We start from the raw sequence: 26,253 nt of genomic DNA, 5'->3' as shown, positions 1-26,253 counted from the left end.
CGAAAATACCAACAGAAGCACGCAGACCGGATCAAATCAAGACGACGAGAATACCAGCGAGAATACCAACAGAAGAACGCAGACCGAATCAAATCAAGACAACGAGAATACCAGCAGAAGAACGCAGACCGAATCAAACCAAGACGACGAGAATACCAGCGAGAATACTACCGGAAGAACGCAGACCGAATCAAATCACAACAACAAGAATACTACCAGAAGAACGCAGACCGAATCAGATCAAGACAACAAGAATACCAGCAGAATAATTCAGACCGAATCAAACCAAAACAACGAGAATACTACCAGAAGAACGCAGACCGAATTAAACCAATAAAACGAAAATACCAGCGAGAATACTATCAGAAGAACGCAGACCGAGTCAAATCAAGAATCCGAGAATACCAGCAGAAGAACGCAGACCGGATCAAATCAAGAAAACGAGAATACCGGCAGAAGAACGCAAACCGGATCAAATCAAGAAAACGAGAATACCGGCAGAAGAACGCAGACCGAATCAACTTAAGACAACGAGAATACTACCAGAAGAACGCAGACCGAATCAAATCAAGACAGCGAGAATACCAGCAGAAGAACGCAGACCGAATTAAATCAAGAAAACGAGAATACCAGCGAGAATACTATCAGAAGAACGCAGACCGAGTCAAATCAAGAATCCGAGAATACTACCAGAAGAACGCAGACCAATTCAAATCAAGACAACGAGACCGAATTAAATCAAGAAAACGAGAATACCAGCGAGAATACTATCAGAAGAACGCAGACCGAGTCAAATCAAGAATCCGAGAATACTACCAGAAGAACGCAGACCAATTCAAATCAAGACAACGAGAATACTATAAGAAGAATATAGACCGAATCAAATCAAGAATCCGAGAATACTACCAGAAGAACGCAGACCAATTCAAATCAAGACAACGAGAATACTATAAGAAGAATATAGACCGAATCAAAACAAGACATCGAGAATACCGACAGAAGAACGTAGACCGAATCCACTTAAGACAACGAGAATACCAGCAGAAGAACGCAGACCGAATTAAATCGAGAAAACGAGAATACCAGCGAGAATACCGGCAGAAGAACGCAGACCGAATTAAATCAAGAAAACGAGAATACCAGCGAGAATACTATCAGAAGAACGCAGACCGAGTCAAATCAAGAATCCGAGAATACTACCAGAAGAACGCAGACCAATTCAAATCAAGACAACGAGACCGAATTAAATCAAGAAAACGAGAATACCAGCAGAAGAACGCAGACCGAATCAGATCAAGAAAACGAGAATACCAGCAGAAGAACGCAGACCGAATCAGATCAAGAAAACGAGAATACCAGCGAGAATACCGGCAGAAGAACGCAGAAAGAATCAAATCGAAAACACAAGAAAAAAGGCTTAAAATGAAAGAGAATATGTCAATACAGAAACCAGGGGCCCGACTCAAGCAAGAAGGCCAGCTCAAGCAAGAAGGCCAGCTCAAGCAAGAAGGCCAGCTCAAGCAAGAAAGCTAGCGTTCCTAGGATTCACTATAGGAGAGAAGCATACCATGGGCTTAAGGTCGCCAGAATAGCCTTGGCAAGATCGCCGTCGGGAAATTTTGTCATTTCAATTTTGCTTCTATGGAAGCATTTATTTGGCTTGGGAGTTACTCTGGATTTTGGGATTCGGTGGATTTTGAGTTAGAAAGGTGTTCCAACTTTGGGGGATTCTACCGCGAGAGTTAGGTCAAGCCAAGTCACGGGGCCTTCCAAGGTTCCACTGTGAACGACATCCGACACGACAGGAAAGGAAAAGAGCTCAAAAGGTTATTTGTTTTGTTGTTTTATTTTGTTTTATTTTATTTCTATGACCAAATTTGATTTTATGGCTCTGAATATGCCCATGTTCATCTGTTTGGGCTATTTGCAGGTTAGTGGCAGCCGCCTGAAAGCACTTTGTCTCTTTTCAAGCAAGCAATACAAGTTTTCCTTAGATATGAAAGAGAAATAACTGGTAATCCCTCCTAGTGTATTGCCAGAAAAATGTATGGATCTAGAAGTTATATGATTGACAATAAGGTAGCCAAGGACATTGATATTGGCAAAGGAAAAGCCTTAAACATGCATAGTATTGATTAATATAAGTGCATTTTAAGGCAAGGAACATGCAGATAAGGCATGGAAGGTCAAGTTTAGAATTAGACTAAGCATATTCTACAGCTGTCAAGACACACGTTCACGACGCCTTTACAAGCCAAAGGCATTGGATTCCAAATGGTACACAGCTTATTCATGTCGTTTCAGTGGTCTACTCTTACACCGTTTTGGATTTTTTTTGCTCTTTCTTGCTCTTTGATATTCAGAGAAACAATGTCTCCATATGATGTGCGACACTATATCCTCATTTCCTAATCTGATAGACTGAGAGGTCTTTGTCTCCATGGGGATCTTATTGTGAGGTTAAAGATAGATAAACCCCCATTGTGTACCCAATGTACCCAATGTATTCAGTGTATCCAAGGTATCTAGGGTATATAGGGTAGTCTAGTTCATTGTATGGACTTAATTCATATATCTCTTTGATGTGTAGATAATTAGCACAGTCAAGCTTCAAGATCTCAAAAGGTCTCCAATATATGAGATTGTGTTTTCCCACCAACTTCAGTATCTCATCTCATCTTCATCTTCATCCCAATTTGTATCGTTTGTCTAGGGTTGTCCCCTATCACCTGTCACCTGTCACCTGTCACCTGTCGCCTGTCACCTACCCCTTCTGTCGCTTGTCACCTCTCCCATAACCCTCTTCTCCCACAAACGTCTTCTCCCCATCTTCTTTCCTTCATCCCTCTTACTTCTTCCTTCACCCTTCCATTATTATTGCACATTACCCTGTGCTCATTTTTATCTTGACCAAGTCTTACCTTCTTTTTTTTTTGTCAAGATGGCGACTCCTGGTCGCCCTCAATTTTTCTGTACCCGCCCTGACGGGACACTTACTCCACTCATCGCTGTTGATGAGTTGCCCATCAATGTCACCATCTGTGGCGTTTCTCGCACCCTCAATGCTGGAGAAACCCAGGGGATGACCAGCTGTGGCCTCGCTACTCAACGTGCTGAACCTTGGACCGTCAACGGGGTTCCCCAGTCCTCAGACCGTGACGTTGGAAAGGAACCTTTGTCAGATGTGCACAGTCTTTTGTTGCAGGTCCTTACCACCGAGAATGTCCCCGATACCATGCGGTCATCAGCGCAGGCAATTCTCATCAAGGGAATCGACCGCCCTAACGGACTTGGTGGTCAAGGCACCCCTGCCAGTTCACTGTCTCCTGTCGCGCCAGCATTCTATGCGAAGAATTCCCACACGGGCAATAAGCATGTATGGCTGAGTGCTCCTGGCATGTTATGTTTCCATGTTTCTAACTCTTTCAACGCAGGCCGCAAGCTCGAAGAAGGAATATTGCTCGTACTGGATTCGTCATGGCGAGTGTGACTACGCTCAGCAAGGTAAATTGACTGGATGCTCGAGACCCTATGAGGTCTTGGCTGACGCTATGTCGCATAGGTTGCCTTTACAAGCATGAAATGCCCACCGAGTTCCACATGATTGAGAAACTTGGTCTGCGTGACATTCCCCGCTGGTTCCGCGAGAAGCACAACGTAGCCAGCTTTTTGCACCCGAACCGAGATCGTTCGCAGCTTACCATCGCGAATCAGCCTCCCATGCGGGCACTTCCATCCCCAGTCCCACCTGTCAACGAGAGCTCCACTATGCATGCAGCCCCCAAGTTGAACAAGTCCCCTCCTCGTGGACCAGCCAATCGTGGGGGTCACAACGGATATGGTAACCACAACCAGCACCGTGGAGGCCGCAACGGGGCCCCTAATGGACATCATGGCAACAACTGGAAGGGCACCCATCGCGGTGGCCGTAACCGAAACATGGGCAATGCCCGCAATGGCGTCAGCAGCGAGCGCGACAGCGAGCGTAGCGGCGAGTATTCCCCCGACATGGAATCTGCCTCGGCTACCTACAACTATGGAACTCGTGAATATGGCAGTAACAGAGTGTGCACCCCGGCCACCCCGGCCGCTGTTCCAGCCTCGGTTCCAATTACCGTGTCGACTACTGGCAATGTTGCTGTTCCCATGGCTCCGCGCCAGTCTCTTTTAGATGACGGTAACTCCCTCAACCGGAATGCATACTGGAAGCTCAGCGAGCTGACCGATTGTAATCAAGATTTCGAAGATGTTTCGCAGAACCAGTTTGAGCTTCATCAACGCACCCAGCCGCGTCACGTGTACCAGCACAGCTCTTACCCTTCTTCGGATGGCGGTGTCATGCTCCCCAAGGAGCCCGCTGTGACCTACGATTCGAACTTCGGCGCCTTCACTCGTCCTGATGTTCCTTCTCGAAACCAGTCCGACTCCAACAGCCCTCATGGTACGGTTCAGATGAATTATGGACCTTCCATTTCCCAGGTTGGAGATCTTCAGCTTAACGACAACGTGCCTCTGAACTCGGCTGAGACCCGTGTCACTTGGGGTCCAATTGGAGGTCCCATCCTCAAGCGCACTTCCCCTCCTGCTGATAACATTGCACAAATGTTCGGACCTTACTCCAACCACCCTCACAGCAGCTAGTTGGACCATTTGACAAACCTTCACTCAGGCGTGTCTGGCCTGGGTGTACCACTCACTGACCGTTTTTATCTGTTTTTCGTGCACTTATGAGATCTGGTGCATCGACGTGATTTCACTTCGATGTCAACCTACCAGGTAAAATTATGCGATATCATACCACACCACACACATCCTATATCGACCAACCACAAGCATGGAAAACAAGACATACAACAAGACAAGACACCATGAGTGCGATAGGAGATGGCACTGGGGACAATTTGTTCTTTCTTCAGATGCTTTTTTTTTATTTTTTTTTATTTCTGCGTTATCTTTTGCGTTATTTTTTTTGTTTTCTTTTGCCCGGGGTTTGGGAAATTGTTACACCCGTGGACGCGTTGCCAATATGGATGATATGTGCCCATATGGAGTTGTGATTTCTTTTGTGATCTGTGATTTTAGGCTCATTGAACTGCAGCAAGGACTCCTGTCTGTCATGGACAGGATGTCATTGCTGGTTCGAGTACAGATGGAGTCTGATCTGGCGAGGAGTCTTGGCAATCTATCACAATATTTGAAATCCAATGCGCTGTCTTTTTTATTGACCTTTTCGATTCCAGTAGTATCTAGTATGTACTTGTGAGAATTCAAGTAGAGCTTCATAGAAAATAACATGCTTGTACGGCGCTAAGTCGAAAGGCGAACTACAAGATGGAATGGAGTAACAGCGAGCCGCCAATGCATGGAATAAAATGACTATAGTACATTCGAAAGAAAAGATGCCAAAAATCCTGAAATATGCGCCAGCGCCTCGCAAATGTCTGACAACAGCTTCTCAAACACGCCCAGTATACAGTTGACGAACATCTATCATCGACGAGCCACCTTTTTCCGTGCACCAATCTTGACAGCAACGCGCTCTCGCTCGTCAGTAGCCTTGGCCTGGAGAGCAGGGTTAAGGGAAGGCAGAGTCTTGATAGCATCGGAGACAACCGAATTACCGTCCACAAGGGCAGCTCGCGTCTCCTCTGCGGTTAGACGCTCCTTGCGCCGCGCGGCCAGCTGACTCCGACGGGTCTCGGTCATGTTCCAGGATTCGGGGAATTGCAGTCTGGTCTTGTACTTGTGGTGGCGGAGGTCAAGCGGGATATCGGCGAAGGAGTCACCTTCCTTAGCCTCCTTGACCATTGAGTTAACGACATCTGCAAGGTAGCGCTTGTTCTGGGCACGCGAGCCGAACTTCTCGCTCGACATGCGGATGATATCGGTCTGCGGGTTGTAGCGCGTACCGGCCAGCTTGAGGAATGTTTGGCGCTGGCCTTCGGTGAGATACTTGGGGGTCAGATCTTGGGATGCAAGCTCCATTACGACCTTGGGCTCGGCTGGGTGCTGTTCACCCATGTAGGTAGTGTAGCGGAAGCGGAGGATGTGGGTTTGGGGAGGCAGGGTGAATGGTTTGGCGAGCTCTATAGTTCAATGTCAGTGGATGGGAAGTGTAGTTCCCGATGAGCAATTGATCTTACTGCTCAGCATCGGCATGTCCCATGCTGTAATGCGGGCATATTCTCTCATTTCACGGTGCAATTCCATCTCTGCGTGTGCCAGGGAGGTGATTTCGTCATCATTGATCTCCTCGTCTCCATCCTCGAGTGTGTTGACCAAATCGTCAGGCTCGTCCTCGGCCCAGAATCCAGGCCGACGGGGGCGAATATCTTCGAACCGGAGATCCTCCTCTTTATCAATCTGTAGAACGGTCTGCTCGATTTCCTCAAAGGCCGCGGCGCGCTTCTGGGGGTTGTTGAATTCGGCAACCATGCGGGTGTTCTCTGCGTCGAATGCCGCGCGGTCCTCGGGAGACATCATATCGTACATGGAGCGCTGCTCCTTGGTCAGGAGATCGACGGAGTACTCAGGCATTGGGGGTAATCCTCCGCGTTGAGTTCCTTCGGCGGAGGAGGAATCACGGGGTCATCCTGGACACGATTGAGCGGCGAGGCGGAGAAGTACCGAGCAGAGGGGGCCATGAGGCCTCTCCGGGCCATATGCCTGGCTGGGCGAGTCAATAACCGAGCTGCCGAAGCCATTGTCGAGGGTATAGCGTAGGTAGGGACAGGATCTCAATCACGATGTTTTCCGCTTCCACTTTTGCGAGGTTCACCGCCGTACGCTATTCCATATTTAGCCTAGCGTGGTCCATCCACACGTGACACCATCGTATATGATCGCATCTTAATGTTTGGACTGTTCTCTCAACTTCTCGATAATGCATCTTTTTACGGCTTCCTTATGTGAGGATGATAATTGACCGCCAGAGAATCTTCGAAGGTTGATATCTCTACCCATTTCAACACAAAAACATCGTCACGATGAAGCTATGTTTTGTGACTGTGGGGGCCACGGCTTCCTTTCAGAAACTACTCGAACAAATACTTAGTTCACAATTCCTCGAGACACTAGCCAAACGTGGCTACACCCATCTTCTTATTCAGTATGGTAAAGATGGCCAGCAAGTCTTCCAAGACTTCATCGACAGTGACCAACCCCACCACGGTCTCACCCTTGGGGGGTTCGACTTCCAGCCTAGCATCGATGCCCAAATGATGATGACTGTGGAAAGAGAGGCTCTTGATCAAAAGCGCGGCTTGATCATCTGTCACGCTGGTATGATACATCACCATTTCGCGATCAAATATGTCAGGTCTTGATCCACTTACCATCATACAGGAAGTGGGACTGTTCTAGCAGGACTTCGCTTGGGCGTGCCCTTGATTGTGGTTCCCAATCCGGATCTTGCCGACAATCACCAGCAGGAACTTGCTGATGAGCTAGAGGAAGGAAACTACGTGATAAGTAGTTCGGTCAAGTAAATAATATTATCCTTCCTTTGTCTACTCGGCCAATCTGGCTAACTTCTGATCAGCGATGTGGGCAATGCAATTAGCAGAGCAGAGACTCAGAAAGCTGAGGTATTATCTATGCGAACTGGAAATACAACTCTTGCGGAAAGTATGTCTGACGAGTTGGGCTTTTTGGACTAAAAGGAACCTATCTGGTGACCTACAAGGACCAATTCCCACGAATCCGCTCTTGTTGACTTGAACAATGGGATTGGGAGATGCCTTTTGATCACGAATTATGATATTGCATGAAATTAAACCGGACATCGATCAAGCAATTGGTCCTAGTTCGGTCTATAAATTGAAGTGGAAGTCTCATCTGGTAGACTACAAAGAGAATCAAGTACTTTATAACCCTATTGAACCACCACCAATTAGCTTTTAGTCCCAAGTATTTGAATTATATTTCTTGTTTCATTATAGGCAAGTCGAAATATCATAATAATTCTGTAAACTTGCAATTCCATCGTTGCAAGTCCAATTCACTAGACGTGGACTAAGAGTGGCCCAAGCTCCTTGTTGACAATTCCCGATTTGCGGTTTCGCGTCCACTCCTGAATCAGTGACAAGAACATCAACGCCCAACCACCGAAACATTATATGCGTCTTCAATCCAACTTCCGCCCCGTCAATCCTCCGAGTCGCCCATTCTAGGCCGAAAGGCCGTCTATACCCGCGCTTGTCCTTCCCCGACATCACCTCCCATCCACACCACATTCCCCGCAATGGCTGAGGCAACCCTTCACAACGTGCCAATTGTCATCGACAATGGCAGTGGCACGATCCGAGCAGGCTTCGCCGGAGAGGAAATTCCATCATGTTATTTCCCGTCGTTTGTCGGTCGTCCCAAGCACCCACGGGTGATGGCCGGTGGTCTGGAAGGAGACTCGTTCATCGGGTCCCGTGCACAAGAACTCCGCGGACTGCTGAAGATTAGGTATCCTCTGGAACATGGCATTGTCACGAATTGGGAAGATATGGAATCGATCTGGCACTACGTCTACGAAAACGAACTCAAGACACTCCCCGAAGAACACCCCGTCCTGCTCACGGAGCCACCGCTGAACCCGCGCGCCAACCGTGATATCGCTGCCCAACTCATGTTCGAGGCTTTCAACGTCCCGGCTTTGTATATGTCGATTCAGGCTGTGTTGTCGCTCTATGCATCTGGCCGGACTACGGGTGTCGTCTTGGATTCTGGTGATGGTGTCTCCCATGCAGTGCCTGTCTTCGAGGGTTTCGCTATTCCGAACAGTATTCGGAGAATTGATGTGGCTGGTCGTGATGTTACGGAACAGATGCAGTTGCTGCTGCGGAAGGCTGGACATGTGCTGCACACTAGCGCCGAGAAGGAGGTGGTGCGGATGATTAAAGAGAAGGTCTGCTACGTGTCGCTGGATCCTAAGCGGGAGGAGAAGGAGTGGATGAACAGCTACCACAAGTCTGATGCGAAGGCGATGGACTACGCTCTTCCGGACGGTCACAAAATCAAGGTATGCACTGTTTTGGAATATCATTTTGCCCTGGGGTTACAACAATGCTAATGAGCTTCCCTCTTCAGATCGGCCAGGAACGTTACCGTGCGCCTGAGATCCTCTTCGATCCCGAACTCATCGGCCTCGAGTATCCCGGTGTGCACCAGATCGTGCAGGACGCCATCACCCGCACAGATCTCGACCTGCGAAAATCGTTATACCTCAATATTGTGCTTTCTGGGGGTTCAACGCTGTGCAAGAACTTCCCTGATCGGTTGATGCGCGAGATCAAAAAACTAGCAGTCGAGGACATGAAGATCCGCATTTCTGCGCCTGCTGAGCGCAAGTACACCACATGGATTGGTGGTAGCATTCTTGCCGGGCTGAGCACGTTTAGAAAGGTACGCAAATATCTCCCTTGGGCAATTTATCACAGCTAACTAAGTGATTTCTCTAGATGTGGGTAAGCGCAGACGAATGGCACGAGGACCCCGAGGTGATCCACAAGCGATTCGCATAAAGGACTCGAGTCGTCTATGATGAAAGTCTTTGATATCCTGATGGCCTGGTTCCGAGTCAACTCTGGGACTGCTCACATCTTCTGCCTCCAACGCGATCCCCAAGACACCATCCCCAATCCCCAGAACAAACACAAGAAACAGATCTTGTCAACCTGGATCGATCATCATGAAATTGGCAGTACATACCAAGAAGTGATCGACCATACATCGCAAATCCGAGTCGCATCCCCGACTCTTGATACCCCAGTTTCCAATTTCCTAACCAGCTAGTGTCGTCGTGGCATTGGCTCTGACTTTATTGCAAATACAGTCTCTTTTGCGTCTTGGGGGGTGGTTCTACTCTAGACATAATTTTGCTCGGACATACCTGCATACACAACGTTCTCGCCATAGTTAATGTTTTTCTATTCCATCTGTGTAGCTTGTTGGGTCGCCTTAACTAGTTGATATATATAAGCAGGCTACTTTGAAATATCCAAGTATGTAGTAGACTAGGCGATCAATTTTATTGTCTAAATAGAGATAAAAACCAGAGAATAAATATATGTCGCCATATGCTAGTCGACATACTAGCATATGGCGGTGGACTTAGAACCCACTGAGATGAAAGAAAATATAAAATGACAAACCAAATCAAGAACCCGTCGAGAACAATCAAGAAGAACCCATGGACACATGGACCAAGGAATATCTCCTAGACCATGGAATAAAATAAAAGCACCAAGCACCAAGCACAAAGAATAATCCCAACCAAAAAGATCAAATTCGGCTTTCATCGCCTATCCGCGGGTACAACCTTACGCCTTGACATGCGACAGTCTGGATTCGCCATCGCCATGAGTGGAACCCAACAAGCACGTCTTGACATACGAAATCTACTACTACAATGATGTAATCGGAACCATGGAGATTAATATTGGAAGACACGTAATCCAGCAAGGGAGATATCCCAAGCATGCAATTTGCAGTTCATTGTTTAAACCCACGGCTAGGAAGTAGTAGCTCAGAGTGGCGATTGAGGGGGAATATGTTGAAAAACTGAAGAAAAAACACAGAATGTGCGACACAATGAGATAAATCAAGGGGGGAACTCCGAGAATGATACGGCCAGACAATTGTTGTTCGATGGCGCGATCTGATCTTATGTTGAAATGAAACTCCGTAAAGAGAAACCCGGTTTCCAGAACCTGGCGTGTGATGTAGGGTGGTTTGGCGAGAGCGCAATGAACCACAAAGAACAATGAAACGCCGGTTTGTCCATGATTGAAGAATTTGAGTTTGAGTGAAGAGAGGTGAGGGATCAATGTGAGATATGTGAACAAAGAAACGATGGTGTGCCATGGGAGGTAGATGAATGGTAGATGGTTTGGAATTGGGGGTATTTCACAGACGCATCCAGAAAGAAACATGACAGATAGCGAGAGGGCTGTCGATGTCTCGTGTGAGATTAAAAAAGAGAAGTGTTGAAGAGAGAAAGGCAAGAACTTTTTTGGTTGTCGTTATGTCGTAGATATCGATCTCGTCAGGGACGAAAAGAGTGTTGTTGCAAGGGAAGGGAAGTAAAAAAGAAACAATGCATCTAGGTAGTAGTACCCTTCAGCTTGCCCCAACCCTTCTCAAGACCACGACGGGCCATGTCACGGGCACGATCAGCCACAGATCCAGTGCTGGAATTGGTAGCTGTGCTGGCAGCCGAGTACTTGCGACTTAAGCTGGAATTGCTGCAGTCGTCACGATCACGGTAAATGGTGTTACCGGCACCACCACGACCGACGTGGTAGACGGGGGCAGCGCGACGTAGATCACGTTCGAGTTCTTCGTCGAAGCTGAAGATGGCACGCTCGCTGCTGCTGTGGACGTTGCCGGCACCGCCACGGCCGGAGATGAAGGTTGTTGGGACGCGGGAGTCGAGACGAGCGAGAGAAGCTGGACCGGTTGCGCTGCGCGAGTCGGTGGTCTTGGTGTTTTTCAGATTGACAATATTCCCAGATCCTCCTCGGCCAGTGTAGACGGCTGGACGGCCAGCATGGGGCACCGAAGGGTGTGGTTCCACAACGCGGTAATTTGAAGGCATGGTTGTGTGGTTGTGAGGTGTGAAGATTATATGTTGTAGATCTGAAGTATATGGAAGGTATAAACAGTCTATGCTGTAAGGACTATGAAAACTCCATCAAGTGCAGGATTTGATAATGGATCCTTAACAAACGGGGACTTTCAGGTTATATAGTCTCTGGGACCTTTTTTGGAGTCATTTCCCAGATCCAGGCACGACATCCAGTCACAAGGTCCTGTGGGGTTTTTGGATTTAAATTTTTCATTTTTTTTTTTGGAATTTATTTACCATCGTCATCGGTATCTAGCGGCTGGGGATATTTCCATTTTGGATGCTATGTCAGCACACACACGTGTTCTGAATAAGCCCCTGTGATCTGGTTAAGAAAAATGATTGGCTCCAAACTTCCCCCAGATGATAAAACTCTGGCTGCTTTTACCAAATTGTCCACTGGGCAACCAAGTCATCTGACTGGAGCTACTCCACCAATAGTGAGTAGCAAGACGTAACAGAAACTCCCACGACAACCAATGAGAATTTCCATTACCCCCAGGAAATGCAGAAAAACCTCTCATTTTAGGATCGAGTTGTCCAGATCTTGACAATGCACAATGCGCAGTATAACTCACGTTATTATCCCTTGTAATCACACACCGCAACAGGGGCCATTTACATTTTCTTGAGCACGTCAGGTGTTGCGCAATTCTAATCATTTAGGCATATACATTGGCATTAGGCATTAGGCATTAGGCATTGTAGTCATGAGCTGAAGTAAAAGATAAAATACTCACGATGTATTGTAGAATACAGAATACCAAGTGAGTAGGTATTTTACTGCTCCAACTAATTGCATCATTCACCGGGCCGTGTCCACTTTCTATTTCCAGAGAATAGGGGGCTAATTGTGCACATTTTTCAATTTCGGTGTTTGTACGGAGTATTAGTGTGACACTGTGACACTGGGTTGTACAAGCTATATACACAATTCAACTCTTATGATTAACTATAATAACATTAGTTAATCTAATTGTGAATATCAATATCAATATCAGATTATATACTCCGTAGTAAAATATCAGATCAAATAAAATACCATACACTGAAATTTCAACACGTAGATCGCTATGTACGATGACCCCATCGTACTGATATTTGCAGGGATAATTCTTCCTTAGCCCCGTTGATCCAACCTTGGGAGTCTAGGGCATCGACTAGTTGTTTGCAGTCTAGAAGAAATCACTCACCGCAGTCCAACTCCTACCATTACCCAATATGTTGTATGTTGTATGCCGAGAATGGTGTCCAAGGTTGACCTCCTTGGCTTCATTGTCTCTCAACTGAGAACTGAGCCGAGAAGTCTGAGACGGAATAGGTAAAGTGCCGTTCCCCAGATGCTGAATGACGTTTGAAAAAAAAAAAAAAAAAAAAAAAATCTGTTCTCATGTGCGCTGACTGGCCGAGTCATCCGAGCGGCGAAACAACGAATCATCTCCTTTCGGAGTCTGTGCGTTTGCCATTTCCCCAGATTTTCTTTTCCCCAACTTTTCTTTTTTTTGGTCTGAGGGACCTGCGGGAAGTTCATGCGTCTCTGACATGACCTTGCCTCAACTTCTAAGGTTGATACCTCAACCCCCGCTTAGGGACTAGGAAGTAATTCCGTGGCCTCACGTGTTCATTGTGAATACGTGTCTTCCTCTAGTGACACGAATTGTAGTAGTATGGTCAGGTACAACAGTAATATCATCCCCCAATTGGATCATCAGTGTGCACCTGACTTGGAATTCTTCAAGGGAATAAGATACATAGCATTCTACTTCGTATATCAGCCCCCTAACATATCAAACACAACTATACTCCGTATTGTATATCATATACTCTAAATGCGCGATTAAATCAAACGCCAAGTACTCCATGACAGTGTCCATCTTACATATCCAATCCCAATCCATCCATTCATACATAGTTAGTTACCTAGTCCACTCCCTATGTTATACACTAGCCATCGAATACCCCATTATTAGATAATAGCGCAGTATCATGACACATGATTATCACTGTCCCAAGGCCGAGACCCGGGAACCGGTTAGTTTGGCGGCTCAGTGCCGGGGCTGCATTATTACAATATTCAACGATGGCGCAAGGACTGGATTTGATGTACAATAACCTTGGAATAGTCTGCTGTTTATGCAGCCTTGTGGTGTCTTTTTTAGATATATACAAAAGCGGTAAAAAGCGTAAACGTCTTTCTATGTATAACCGGGGGCAAGGGAAAGTACACTGTCCAATTTTAGGGCCACCCTGGAAACTACCACGTAGTCTTATTAAGATCCTGGAGTAGGTACCCCCGGGGCCCCAAGCCAGCTCCAGAGGATCCCAGCACTTCCCTACTCATCCGGTCCTCGGGTATCGTACCGGGATTGGCACTGATGTTGGCTTGGGAGCCATTATTATTGAGTAATTGCACCATCTCGCCAATTTACCGTTTTACCTGGCCCTGTGCTTGTCGATGTGACCTATTTCCCACTGTACCCGGCTGACCGGGTCAGCTGTGTTACGTTTGAGGGAGGTCGTCGGGGTCGGAGACTAAGCTCGCTGGGTTGGAATTTTGGCTGGCTTGGTATTGCTAAAGATGTCGGTAGGTGTTGGTGTTGGGAATTGGGGTGAGAACCTTGGAGGTCAGTTACCTTATTGATCCATGTCTCGCATGTTTAACTCAAGGTACTGTTGTTGTTGTTGCGGGTTGACATTTATACCAACCTCTAAATTGTATAATACGAAACACGTTTTTATGTTTTGTGTAGGACACAGAAAACAAGACTTCCGAACCTGGCTGGCAGTGGTGTCTAAAATGCTTGTCTAGGATTCGTGATGCGTTGGATTGTCAACTGTCACACTACGACGATAGCACAATGGTTTCAGAAAAAGTTCAAGTCGAATGTCAAATGATCCCCAAGGATCAGCATCCATGTCATCTAAATTCCCATACCCCCACCGACAGTGATCTAGTATCTAACTACATATAATCCGATGTGGACAACAATCCAACCATTCTCAATGCAATATCCCAAGCTCAAGAACTTCCAAGTTGACCATCTGAGACCCAATGGGCACCACCAGCACATCGGTATCCACCGCTCTCTTTACACCACTGGTAGCCCTGGACACATACTCCCATGGACCGCAGCTTCATCTGATTGGCTTGTTCCTTACGACGCGCCTCAGCCAAAGCCTCTTGCTGCTTGCGGAGTTTCTCCAAGATTGCTTCCTTTCTTCTGCGCTCCAGCTCAAGCTGTAGTCGGGCTTGTTCGTGGCGAATTTTGGCATCTTCGTCGGCTTTTCGTTTGGCCTCTTCCACTTCTCGTGCTGCTCTTTCTTCCTCCGCCTTCAATTTCAATATATGCTTCTCTTCCTCTTCCTCTTCCTCCTTCAAACGCAGGAACTCTTTCTCTTTGGCTTCCGCTAGAGCTTTGTCCTTTTCGAGTTGATACCACACTTCGTCGGGAACACCGACATCTCGCTTCGCGGTAGCAGTGGATGTGTCCGTTCCAGGCTCTGTCGTGTCTGGTTTCTTGCTAGAGGCCACCTCCTCATTGGCCGAGCCTTGATTACCCGGCTTGGTAACAGGATTGCTCAAAGGTTGAGAGCGTACCAAGTCTGTTTGCTCCCTCTGTTTCACTGAAGTCGATGGAGTGCTCTGTGAGAAGAGTTCGCGGCCAGATCGCTCATTGATCATTGAGTCGAGTGCTTCAAGCACCGTGTCTTTGTTCAGCACCAGCTTCTTCCCGCTGGATGACTGAAGAGTTTTGCCAAAGATCGTCTTCGTGAGCGTTCCAACGTCTCGTGCATTTGCCCAGCCTGCAGTTTTCGAAAGTCTATCAAAGCGTTGTAACATTGCCTTCTTAAACTCGAAGTCCGGACTCTCCAAGCAGACCAGGTCGAATTGGGCCTGTGATTTGTTGAGGAGATCTCTTTTCTCTTTCAACAAGAGCTCGCATATTAAGTTGATACAATCTGCCGAGCACAGTGGATCGAATTGAAGAGACTCCGGGAAGCGGCTGGTGAGACCCGTATTTATTGACATGAGCCGGTTGATATCTGCGTCGTAACCCGCTAGAATGATGATCAACTTTTGCGCGAATTTGGGTTTGGTAATGCCATCCACAATCTCATCCATGGCTTCTTTGGCAAAATGTCCCTCAGCGAGCCGATAGGCTTCGTCGATGAACAATACTTTTCCAAGGCCACGTTCGAGGACTTGCTGAGTCTTCGGGCCTGTCTGGCCTATATACTGACCAACTAGGTCCGTCGCTGAAGTTTCGACCACCTCACTCGAAGCCAACAAACCCATGTCATAGTAGACTTGCCCCATCTTTCTGGCTGTACTTGTCTTCCCGGTACCTAAGCGGGATTTACATGTCAGCAAATATTTCGGCAGAACAAGTCTGAGTAGATGTTTGTATACCTGGAGGACCACGGAAAACAAAGTTAAATGGCAATCGTTCGCGAGGATCCAAGCCCAGTCGTCTAAGACTCTGCATCATCTTTCGATAACCTTCCAGTTTCGCAACGATACTTTCACATCCGATGACCCCCTCAAACATCTTCGCAACGCTTTCCTTCTTATCCGCACGATCAAAGTCTTCATCAAAGTCGGGAGCATCAAGAATAGAATCTGGAACAGAACTGGGGTGTTTGATGGAAGAGAGGCGCTTTTGATACCGCATCTTGGCAGTGTCGAGCAGGTTATCAATCACGCCTGCATTTCCAAAATGTGGGCGATTGCGAGAACGCTCGAGCATCTCCAATATCACTCGACGGCCAAGATCAGTTATTCCGAAGCCTTGTTCCTTGAGCTTGAGATTCAAGATCGCATCCAGTTCATTCGAGGTGAAGTCTTCGAAGACAAATGCCTGGTCCATTGGAAAGCGTCGGCTGAGTCCAGGATTGACCTTCTGAAACATCTCTTCCATGAGCTCCTTGTACCCCAGAAGCAAGACACACCTGTCGTCACCAGGTGTGCTTTGTACTTCTGCCACAATAGTGTCGATCACAGCAGCTCTGTATTGGTCACTCGTGGGACCTGCTCCATCTGAGGTCCCTCCAGAGAACAGTCCGTAGGCCTCGTCAATAACCAGCACCTTTCCCAATGTAGATGCGAGTATCCCTTTGGTATTCTTTTCGGACTCTCCGATCACGCTGCCAACAAAATCCGAAGGGTTCTTCACAACCACTGCGATTGTTAGTAGATATTATCCACTGCGGGGGATCCTGCATACCTTCGCCATTGGACAGAAATCCGATATCGACAAGTATCTGACCATAGATCTTTGCGATAGAAGTTTTCCCCGTTCCGGGATTTCCCAAGAAGACTTTATTAAGACTGTACGCAACAAGTGGCTTCTCATCTAGCTCACGCTGGTAGTTGTACCGCATGGTGTCCAAAATCGCCTCTACCGTCTTCTTCACGGCGTCTAAACCAACCATACTCTGCAGCTTTTGCCAAGAACTGGATGACTTCAAAGCCTGCGATGGATCTGGACCGATTATGTCTTCCTTGCTCAGGAAGAAATCATCGATCTTGCCACCACCCTGTCGTCTTTCCCGACTGAGTCGTGCAGCTTGCCGCTCAGAGATCTTGGACATGGCATTCTCAACGGCTCGTGCATTGGCAAAGCCTTCACGACCGCGGCCCATCCCAACTCGACGAGCTGCAATACGACAGTAGAGTCCTCCAAGGTTGTCCTCGACTTTCATCTGGTTTCTGTATGTCTTCTCGATACACCCGACCAAGATTTGCATCAACTCGGTGTCATCAAAGTCTTCAAACTTGAGCTCATGCGGGAAACGACTTGGGAGTCCTGGATTGTGCGCGAAGAACTTCTCCATCGGTCTTTGATACCCAGCAAGAATGAAGACCACTTTCCCAGTGAGGTTTTCGACCTCGGCCAGGAGGAAGTCTAGAACCTGAGTTCCACCGAAACTGCTACCGACAAGTTGATACGCTTCATCGATGAAGATGGCACCACCGCCATCTTTCAAAAGAGTCTCGATGGTCTTTTTGCATTCCGAAACACCATCATTTGCGAGCCTGGACCCTGTTGTCTCGATGAATTTGTCGCCGGGAATGATCCCCATGGACGATAGGAACTTTGCATAGAGACGGGCAACAGTGGTTTTTCCGGTACCAGGATTCCCGAGCAATACAGATCCAAATCGATCGCGGCTCAAATCGATGTTCTGTCTGATGGAAACGTCCACTTTCGCTTTGATAGCCAGGAATTTTGTTTTCACTGATTCAAGTCCGATCATGTCGATTAACTTGTCGATCTCCTGGCTTTGAGAATTGAAGAACTTCTTTTGATAGTTCCAGTCCCCTTTAGCCACTGATGTCTTTTTCGGTGGCATTACCTGTCGACTTGTAGGCTGAACACTAGGGCTTTGAGTGACCGTAACACTGGAATCCGAGCTTGCTTCTGTGGTAGTTGGGGGTGTACTTGCGATTGTTCTAGAGCTTAGTCTCCGCTGAGGGGATGCTGGTTGCGAGGGTGGTCGTGGAGGATTCTTCAAATCTTCAATTTCCTGGCGATGTTGCTCAAGAACCCTTGCTCGCTCCGCATCGTCGAATTCATCACGTCGAACACGTTTGAGATGGGAGGCTTCCTCCTGAGCCTCTGCAAGTTGTCGGGCGTACTCATTCTGCTTTCTCTGTCGTTCTCGTTCCAATTCCAGGTCACGTTTACGCCGGCGCTCTTTGACCTGATCTTCTTGGATGCAGAAACGACATGAGCCCTTGGCTTGGGAACAGGACAGAGATAAGGAATGGCCCCGGGGACACTTCCACTTCACCATCTTGGTGCACTTCATTTTTGAATGGTCTGCAAGCTGGTGGCATTTTGATGGACAATCGTGTACTCCGCAACTCAGTTTCACACCGCTAAAGGGAAAGTCAATATAAAATTATCAGAGGACTTTCTGGTGAACTTACCAGGGGGCAGAGCATCCTCCGTCTGGGCATTCTTTATGGAAGTCCTCAACTGTTCGGAGAATGGCAGTTGTCTGAGGATGTTGCTCGCATTGAACGGGCAGTCCATCGTATAGATGTCCCTCCGACTTCAATTGGTCAACGAATGGCTTCCAGTGTTTTCGGCCCTTTCGACTAGAGACAAATGTTTCCGAGTTTCCCACCAGAATGAGGACATTTCGCGCGCGGGAAAGAAGGACGTTGAGGCGCTCTGGGGCTGCCATGAATCCTATATCGCCAGCTTTGTTACTACGAGTGAGCGAAGCAATTACAATTTCACTCTCTTCTCCTTGAAAATTGTCTATTTTGTCACGTTAGACTCTTGTTTGTACCTATACTTTCCTTCCTACTTACCAATTGTAGACAGCTTGATTTGGCGCTTAGAGTGGGAAGCACCAGCCTGCGACAGAAGGCCTGCTTTGACAAGATCATGGGAATCGATGTCGTTTAGTACTGGATCGTTCTGTTTGCTCAGAGTCTGCCTTAGAAGATTGAGCTGGCCCAAATACGGTGTCAACACGACCAACTTGTCTGTTCCATACCCCTGTTGCCCAAGGTACTTCACGATCTTGAGTACGATCTCTGCCTCAAACGCATTTCTCTTGCTTCCTGTCGTGCTCTCATCACTTCGGTCAGAGACCCCGACAAAAATGTCTTCAGGATTTTCATGATGGAAAAAAATGACTCTGTCGCACAGCCCTCGTGGCTGAGGGCGATTCTTGGTCTTCTCATCATCTTCCAGCGCAGGGTAGGTGAGGTTGCGTACAAGACTTGAGATCTCGGGACACATCCTATGCTGCTTGCTCAATGTCGTATGAGGAAACCCAGCATGTATGAGTCTTTCGAAAAGGGAGACGTTTAGGTCATAACCATCTCCTTTCTCGGTGCTCAAGCTGTAACTGTTGATCTTTGGCCGTAGCTGTTGATGATCTCCTATCAAGATCAAATGTTTAGTTTCTGCGGTCATCGCTGTAAGCACATGGGACTCGAGGATCTCGCCCGCTTCTTCAAGAAGCACAATGCCAGGTGAAGCATGTCGGATGTCCTCAGAGTACATTGCCGCGGCTGTAGTGGTGCAGCCAATGATTCGCTTTGATTTCAAAATTTCCCGGTTTCTCGCACCCAGGGTAGCGCTCAGTCGGTTTTGGCATTTGTTGAACAATGCTATTCTGACGCTCAAAGACTCCGCCTGTTCATTCAGCAGAGCTTTCCTCCAAGTCCTGTCTTTCTCCTCGCGTATTTTCTTGTCCAGTTTCCAGATATCGCGGCAATGAGCGGGAAGAAGATTAGCATACATTCCTGCATCTTGGTTCTTTCTCCATCGTGCATAAAGGTAGTTTCTGGATGGTCTTCCACGCTGGGTGACCATAACCATGCCGTCTTCGTCATCTGGTACCGCCAGAGCTGCAAAGTAATCCGGTTCTTCAAACTCCAGATAGTCCAAGATAGACACGTCATTAGCTGTGAGATTCTTGTAGGCTTGGAAAGAATCATTCAAGGTGTCCTTTAGCTCATTTCCGTCCGCTTCGAGCGCATTGATGGTACTCCAGGTGGCGTGGTCCCTCCTGTAGGACGGGTGCTGTTTGAACAATCCCAGAGACTCAGTACGTTGTGATGACTTAGACCCGAGTCTTACAATGTCGGAGGGATCGATTCCAATATCCAGTAAGTCTTCCAAGAACTGGTCCAAGGCATGATTCGTGTAGCACATAACCAAAATCTTGTCTTTGGTACTATCATGCAGGGCCTTTGCGAGAAGGGCACCTATGAATGACTTGCCGGTACCTGGAGGTCATACTGTCAATATAATGTCCTTGATAATCGAAATGAAGGCGTATTAGAGAATTCGTGTGATCTTACCTGGTGGTCCTTGAATAAGACTCACTCTCTGTGTTAGCCCGGCCAACATAGAATCTAGCTGTGAAGAGTCCAGTGTTACTGGCATTGGAGTCTGGAAGGTGCCCTGGACATTACATCCATATTCTTCCTTCAACTTGTTGACCACATTCCAAGGAGCTAGACTTGATTCTTTCACTGGCTGATCTCTTTCGTAAAGGAACAACTCTTCTGTGAGAGGCAGATCAATCCTCTCTTGCAAGCATTTCAAGATTGGCTCGTATGCGAACATTGCCGTTTCAACAATCATGAACTCCACGTTTTGGTAGAGCTTTAGGTAAAGCAGAGACTTTTTAAGCGCCTCTTCACCTGAAACACGCAACATTACCACTGGAGGATTGGATACCAGTGCGTCGATTTCTCTTTCGATTGTAGCAAACGCCACGACTTCTGTATCTCTAACCAGACATCCAAGAGCACGATGCCTAACAAACTGAGGCGTGGACTTTAAGAAATCTCTGCGATGACTTTCCGAGAGATTCTCGAGTCTTTCCAAGCCAAACTTGGCAGTAACACCAATGGTACATGGTCGAAGGCGGTTGTGAGGTCCAGAAGTGCAGCTGATCTGATCAAGAAAGAGATTCCGTAAGTGGAAAGCTGACCGGCGCCCCTTCTTTGTGCCTCTTGCAATTTGAAAGTCATCGCGGAGCTCCGAGAGCATATCCTCTCGTAAAAGGCGAAACTGGTTGTCAATATGGCCCGCAATGCGTTGACCGCTGGGCAGCTGCGCGATGTCTTCAGCACGGCGATAGAACGGTTTCTCCGTACATCCCAACTCATCGGCAGTAGGGAAAATAGCCGTCAAGCGGAAATCAGCAAAATCATTATCATGCCGACCGCCTGCAGTGATCCCGGAGTGCTGGAGGGTGGCTGCAGGTGATCTCATCTCTAGGCGATATCTGATCTTATGGCCTGCATTTCGTATATCGAGCGAGGACGAAGAGAAGAGCGACCCATCGTCTAAAACAATCTGAGCATCGGCTCCTATATCCACGCCGCAGGAGGGAGGCAATGAAAGCAACTCCGTCATCAACCAGCATAGAGCCTGGATCGCATGCTCTGCTAGCTTCCGAGTGCGGAACGCCTCCAGAAACGCGCCCCAGAGTGTACGAGGCTCCAAGATGATCAAAAGAAGCTGTTCGAGAAATTGGCCGTTGCAAAGGAGCTTGACTTCGCGGTGGTTCAGGTATTGAATTAACTTCGCGGTGTATACGTTGATGAAGACCGGCGTGAGGTTGAACCTCAGTCCATTTTGCAAGGCGTTTAGAGCGCTTTTGCTTGAAATGATTCGCTGAACAACAATGCCAGGATTATCTTGGTCTAGAACTGCTTCAATAAATCGCTTGAAACCATTCTGATCCTGGACTTCTTGATTTCCATGGAGGACGGCTCCAAAATACTTGGCCAGTCGCTCCGATCGAGAGTTTTTAGACATAACAGCAAATGAGGTTCAAAAAAAAAAAAAAACTCGACTTAACGTATACTTGGAAAATCAATGTTAGCAGAGAAAGGGAATAAATTTGGGGTGTACAAGGACTTTAAGGGTTGATAGCTAAGAAGCAGTTTGGAGTCGCAGAGCACAAGTGACACTAAATATGCAGACTAGCCGTGCCAGACACCCAACAACCGTTCCAAAGCGCCCAATACCAGGTCCCCTGGTGTTGGGCAATTGGTTTCGGGCGCTTGACACGGCTACTAGGGTTATTTACATTGCTGGCTTGTATCTTTGCGATCCAGTTAGGCTACATACTCCCCAGGTGCAAGGTAGGTTTGTCCACTCCGGTTCTCAGCCGTATTTTCACCCGCCACTTGTACATCAACCCCTGTAGATACCTCGCAGGAAAACCAACAAATGCGGGGGTACACGGAACTACACGGAAATGCAGAAGTTCACGGAAACGCAGAACTGCACGGAACAGAAGTTCACGGAAATAGGGGGTTTCAAGACAGGGGTCAATACAATCATAACATTGGAACAAACGGAACGGTACGAAGACTTTTTTTGCCTTGTAATTCCTCTGCATCTACATACTCTTACTGTATTGCGTGACAACTTCTCTCGGTACTACTTCCTGACCCCTAGACTAGTCTAGAACTATGTCTTCGCGAGCAAGGGGAATAGGAAGAGGAAGGGGAGGAGGAAGAGGAAGAGGTAGGAGGCAAATCGTTTCATCCAGGTCTCCTCCGCTGGGAGAGATCCTTGTGACAATCCAGCACAATGAGATCGAAAATCCGGAACATCAAGGTAGTGATATCTCTCAAATCACAAACAGCCAATATCTGACATCCTACAATTGGCTTGGTGGGGACAAGGCTAGGATCATCATTCCAGGTAAGATGATAAAACAGGGCACCGTTCACCGCATGAATGTTAACTGACACATGTATACTAGGTGAACCACCCAAGTGGACACCTCTATCTGACCCGCGCACGCTCCCGGAAGACAATGGTACATATTTCCGTGATCGAAATGCTGCACAATATCCCCCTTACCCTCTCGAGCCAATGGTACAAGCAATCCTGACTGACAAACCCGAGTTCCCTGTGACCGACGTGGACATCATTGCGTGCAACAATACCCTGGGCCAGCTGCTACGTTTTGTACGTGGAGCTGGTAGTCCCTTTAGGATGCTTGTTCAGGTACTCGGTAAGACCGTCTTCTTTATCAGAAGGGAAAACTCGCCCACCGAAATGATCCCCGGTATCCGTGGATATGGACATACTTTCCTGGAAGCATACACCACGTGGAATGATGGTGTGGGCGGATCCACGTCCCACCAACGAGTGGTGAAGTACAAGTTTGCCGACATGGAGTGCTTGATCCGTTTTGTACCGGATGGCTTCTTGCCTGACCTGGTTACGGATACCGAGAAAGCCAAAGAAGAGCCTGTTCCCCATTCCCAGGAAGAAAGTATGAATGCAGAGGAAAGTTTGGCGTCCATCGAAGACATATCACTTTCGGATGCTCTCTCGTACGCTACAGAAATGGCACCTCAGAAGCTTGAGGTTGCAATGCAAGGCCAGCGTATCCCACAGTGTGCAGTCTTTGGCGTGAGGACTCGATCTCGCGCTAAGAGGCGTTGCGATGTTTTGAAGGAAGAATTGCCCCGGTTGTGGCTTACGCAAATTCCCAACTTCATTATCGCCAATCATACAAATGGTCAATTCAAAAACATTCGGATTCGCGACGTACGGGATGCTGTAAAGCAGTGGGAGGAGAGCGAGCAACTGACTTTGCGCAAGTTTGCCAGCTTACTCCAAATGATTGTCGCATTCGCTCGAAGCCTGGAGGATGGAAGACTTGAAATTGAGCGTGAGGAGAGTGTGCAAGTTTTAAATCTGAGAGCACAAAGTGGAGTTGTCAACAGCGTCTTGTCCCCGGCTGTCGCAAGCAAGTGGACCGGCTCTGATGAGGACAGTGGTTTCCACTACCATTCTTCATTCGAAGATTGATCAATTCAATCCAAATCCAATGGGTTTTCAATTATTAAAGGGAAAAAAAGAAGAAAAAAAAATGTATTTTAGTCTTTCTGCTGGAGGAAAGGGAGAGTTGGTAAGGGGTGAGACTTACCACTTTCACAGAGCGTGGGCATTGGCCCGCCCCGCTTGGTTCTTTCTTCTCTTAAGTTAGATGATCAACTGGCCATAGGAATTCCATTCGTGTTTTACGATCTTACATTCTCTCTCTTCCATTAGAGGTTTGTTCCCGTAGTCGGTTAGTCGGTTTCGAGGGTTCCCCTGGAAGACAAAGAGATGTTGTGTTTGTTCTACAACATCGAGATCCGATGCGATAAGATACTATTCTGCCACTGACGGCCGCCTGTCCAACCCTCGCCATCGAGACCCGAAACCACTGGCCAGTCCTGCTGCCTCGGTTTCTCTCTTATCTGCGTCACCAAGGCTTTACTTCCAGCATTCAACCTGAGACCACGACATTACAAACCAGTACAGTCCTTGCTAGCCAAGGGCCCCGCCTCCTGAACGAAACCGACCCCGAAAGGGAATTTTCCTCGTTCGTGCGACGACAGCAAGGTACTTGCTGCATAAACTGGCAAGATGCCCAAATATAAGTCCTTCCAGTCCATATCTTCACAACTGAAAGCTAACTCCCCATGCACTCTTCTGTAGGTTTTGCCTCAAATCCAGGTATAGACGGACCAAGCGGTGTCATAGCCTATTCCGGGCATAATGCGACACGCCCGACTATGGCCACTAAATTCACATCCATCGACCAATTGCTAACCTCCCACTTAAACTAACAGGCGACTACTGTGATGTCTATCTGACGCACGACTCGATGAGCGTGCGCAAGGCGCATAACTCCGGCCGAAACCACCTGAGGAACGTGGTGGAATACTACCAACGTACGTCTGACCGATGGCGCAGCAAGGCAGCCAACCCCAACAGCTGAATGATAGCTAACTATATGAACCCGGTACAGAGATTGGCCAAGAAAAAGCCCAGTCCGTTATCGACTCCATCACCTCCTCCTACGCCGCAGAGGGCCAACAAGCCCCCAACATGATGGCCCCCGGCGCGTTCCCGCCTCCCTTCGGATTCCCGGGTACGACTTGACTATCCCTCCCATGCTCCCCTACAAACCAATCTAGAACACACAAAACTAACCCAATCAGGACAACCGGGCATGCCCCCTCCTCCCTTTGGTATCCCTCCACCAGGCGCCCCCGGTGCTCCAGGCATGCTACCTCGTATGTCCCACCCATTCCCAGTTCCACCCTACATCCCCAGGACGAGAAACCGATCACCGACCTACCCAGAACAAAACCAAGCTAATCAACACCCCCACCCAACAGCCCCAGGAGCCCACGGTCTTCCCTTCCCACCTTTCCCTAACGCTGCCGGAACCCCACCAACAGGCGGCTTCCCACCGCCCCTCCCCAACATGCCCCAGGGCGCAAACCTGCCGATTCCTCCCCCAGGAGGCTTCCCTAACTTCCCCATCCCTCCACCAGGTGCTGCGGGATTCCCGCCTATGCCTGGTCAGCCCGGTATGGGCCCTGGCGGTCCGCAGATTCCTACTGGCCCCCGTGGCTTGGAGGGGTATCCTCCTCCCCCCGGAGGTGGGCCTCCCGGTGGGATGGATCAGCGGTGGTGATTATGATCGCGATCTTAGGGTTGGTTCGTATGTGATTTGTTTCTGATACCTTTTTTTTTTGTGTGTGTGTCGTGGGCATGGCATGGCATGGCATCTCTCATGGTTCTTTTTGCTCTTCACTGTTAGTGTAAAATAGCGGTTTCTTTTTTTTAATATTTCTTTACTTTTCGTACGTTATCCTTCGTACGAGATGGTCTCGTTAGGTTCTGCCTATTTCGACGGGCATGGATGTTGTCAGTTCATGGAATTGAATTCCTACGAGATCCAAAGCCCTAGAGTTGCAAAAAAAAACTCCGACATCCACATATATATATGTGGACATCGCTCTCATATTTACATCAAAAGGCTCCTTCAAAACGCATACTTTTTTACGACCTTCGTATATACCTAAGAAGACATCGAAAAAGACATCTGAAAAGAACATCCAAGATACCGATGTATGAAGTGAGAAATTGAAAATATATTTATCGGTGGCAGACGTACTGCAAAGCCAACAATAAAGAACAGAGAAACCCTCAAGGCCGATCACCATATCCAGAATGCATCAAATAACGCCGAGCGGAAGTAAAGAAAAAAGCAATACACCTCGAGGATTTAGACCGGGAGAGAAATAGATAAAAGAATTGAGGAGAAGAAGCAGGAAGAAGAAAAGG

At 47.8% G+C, this 26,253-nt stretch overlaps 7 protein-coding genes across 7 annotated transcripts; 4 read left to right on the top strand and 3 right to left on the bottom strand.

Annotated features, from left to right (window-relative positions):
- Positions 1 to 2,941: 2,941 nt before the first annotated feature.
- N7516_002294 (uncharacterized protein) lies at positions 2,942 to 4,641 on the top strand (the record flags this gene model as incomplete). Its single annotated transcript, XM_057215014.1, has 3 exons — positions 2,942 to 3,376; positions 3,435 to 3,504; positions 3,563 to 4,641. The coding sequence occupies 3 exons, from the start codon at positions 2,942 to 2,944 to the stop codon at positions 4,639 to 4,641; spliced, it is 1,584 nt and encodes a 527-aa protein (XP_057076897.1).
- An 849-nt stretch (positions 4,642 to 5,490) lies between these two features.
- On the bottom strand, positions 5,491 to 6,537 carry N7516_002293 (mitochondrial 37S ribosomal protein mS35; the record flags this gene model as incomplete). Its single annotated transcript, XM_057215013.1, has 2 exons — positions 5,491 to 6,086; positions 6,144 to 6,537. The coding sequence occupies 2 exons, from the start codon at positions 6,535 to 6,537 to the stop codon at positions 5,491 to 5,493; spliced, it is 990 nt and encodes a 329-aa protein (XP_057076896.1).
- Positions 6,538 to 6,986: 449 nt separating this feature from the next.
- On the top strand, positions 6,987 to 9,512 carry N7516_002292 (actin-related protein ArpA; the record flags this gene model as incomplete). Its single annotated transcript, XM_057215012.1, has 6 exons — positions 6,987 to 7,281; positions 7,345 to 7,483; positions 7,541 to 7,626; positions 8,172 to 9,010; positions 9,079 to 9,393; positions 9,450 to 9,512. The coding sequence occupies 6 exons, from the start codon at positions 6,987 to 6,989 to the stop codon at positions 9,510 to 9,512; spliced, it is 1,737 nt and encodes a 578-aa protein (XP_057076895.1).
- A 19-nt stretch (positions 9,513 to 9,531) lies between these two features.
- N7516_002291 (uncharacterized protein) lies at positions 9,532 to 9,783 on the top strand (the record flags this gene model as incomplete). The annotated part of the gene is made up of 1 exon (XM_057215011.1): positions 9,532 to 9,783. The coding sequence occupies one exon, from the start codon at positions 9,532 to 9,534 to the stop codon at positions 9,781 to 9,783; it is 252 nt and encodes an 83-aa protein (XP_057076894.1).
- Positions 9,784 to 11,092: 1,309 nt separating this feature from the next.
- Positions 11,093 to 11,587, bottom strand: N7516_002290 (DUF3602 domain-containing protein; the record flags this gene model as incomplete). The annotated part of the gene is made up of 1 exon (XM_057215010.1): positions 11,093 to 11,587. The coding sequence occupies one exon, from the start codon at positions 11,585 to 11,587 to the stop codon at positions 11,093 to 11,095; it is 495 nt and encodes a 164-aa protein (XP_057076893.1).
- A 3,049-nt stretch (positions 11,588 to 14,636) lies between these two features.
- Positions 14,637 to 21,918, bottom strand: GbpA (the record flags this gene model as incomplete). The annotated part of the gene is made up of 6 exons (XM_057215009.1): positions 14,637 to 15,964; positions 16,029 to 16,796; positions 16,843 to 18,500; positions 18,552 to 18,888; positions 18,942 to 20,372; positions 20,448 to 21,918. The coding sequence occupies 6 exons, from the start codon at positions 21,916 to 21,918 to the stop codon at positions 14,637 to 14,639; spliced, it is 6,993 nt and encodes a 2,330-aa protein (XP_057076892.1).
- Positions 21,919 to 22,363: 445 nt separating this feature from the next.
- N7516_002288 (putative U1 snRNP complex component Yhc1) lies at positions 22,364 to 25,600 on the top strand (the record flags this gene model as incomplete). The annotated part of the gene is made up of 6 exons (XM_057215008.1): positions 22,364 to 22,470; positions 22,661 to 22,815; positions 22,877 to 23,902; positions 24,747 to 24,848; positions 24,926 to 25,048; positions 25,119 to 25,600. 6 exons carry the CDS (start codon positions 22,364 to 22,366, stop codon positions 25,598 to 25,600), a joined length of 1,995 nt encoding a protein of 664 aa, XP_057076891.1.
- Between the last annotated feature and the right edge of the window lie 653 nt (positions 25,601 to 26,253).

Source organism: Penicillium verrucosum, assembly GCF_028828655.1.
Source record: "Penicillium verrucosum strain IBT 35672 chromosome Unknown utg000001l_segment0_segment0, whole genome shotgun sequence".
Lineage (NCBI taxonomy): Eukaryota > Fungi > Ascomycota > Eurotiomycetes > Eurotiales > Aspergillaceae > Penicillium > Penicillium verrucosum.
This window is presented reverse-complemented; position numbering and strand designations above follow the sequence as displayed.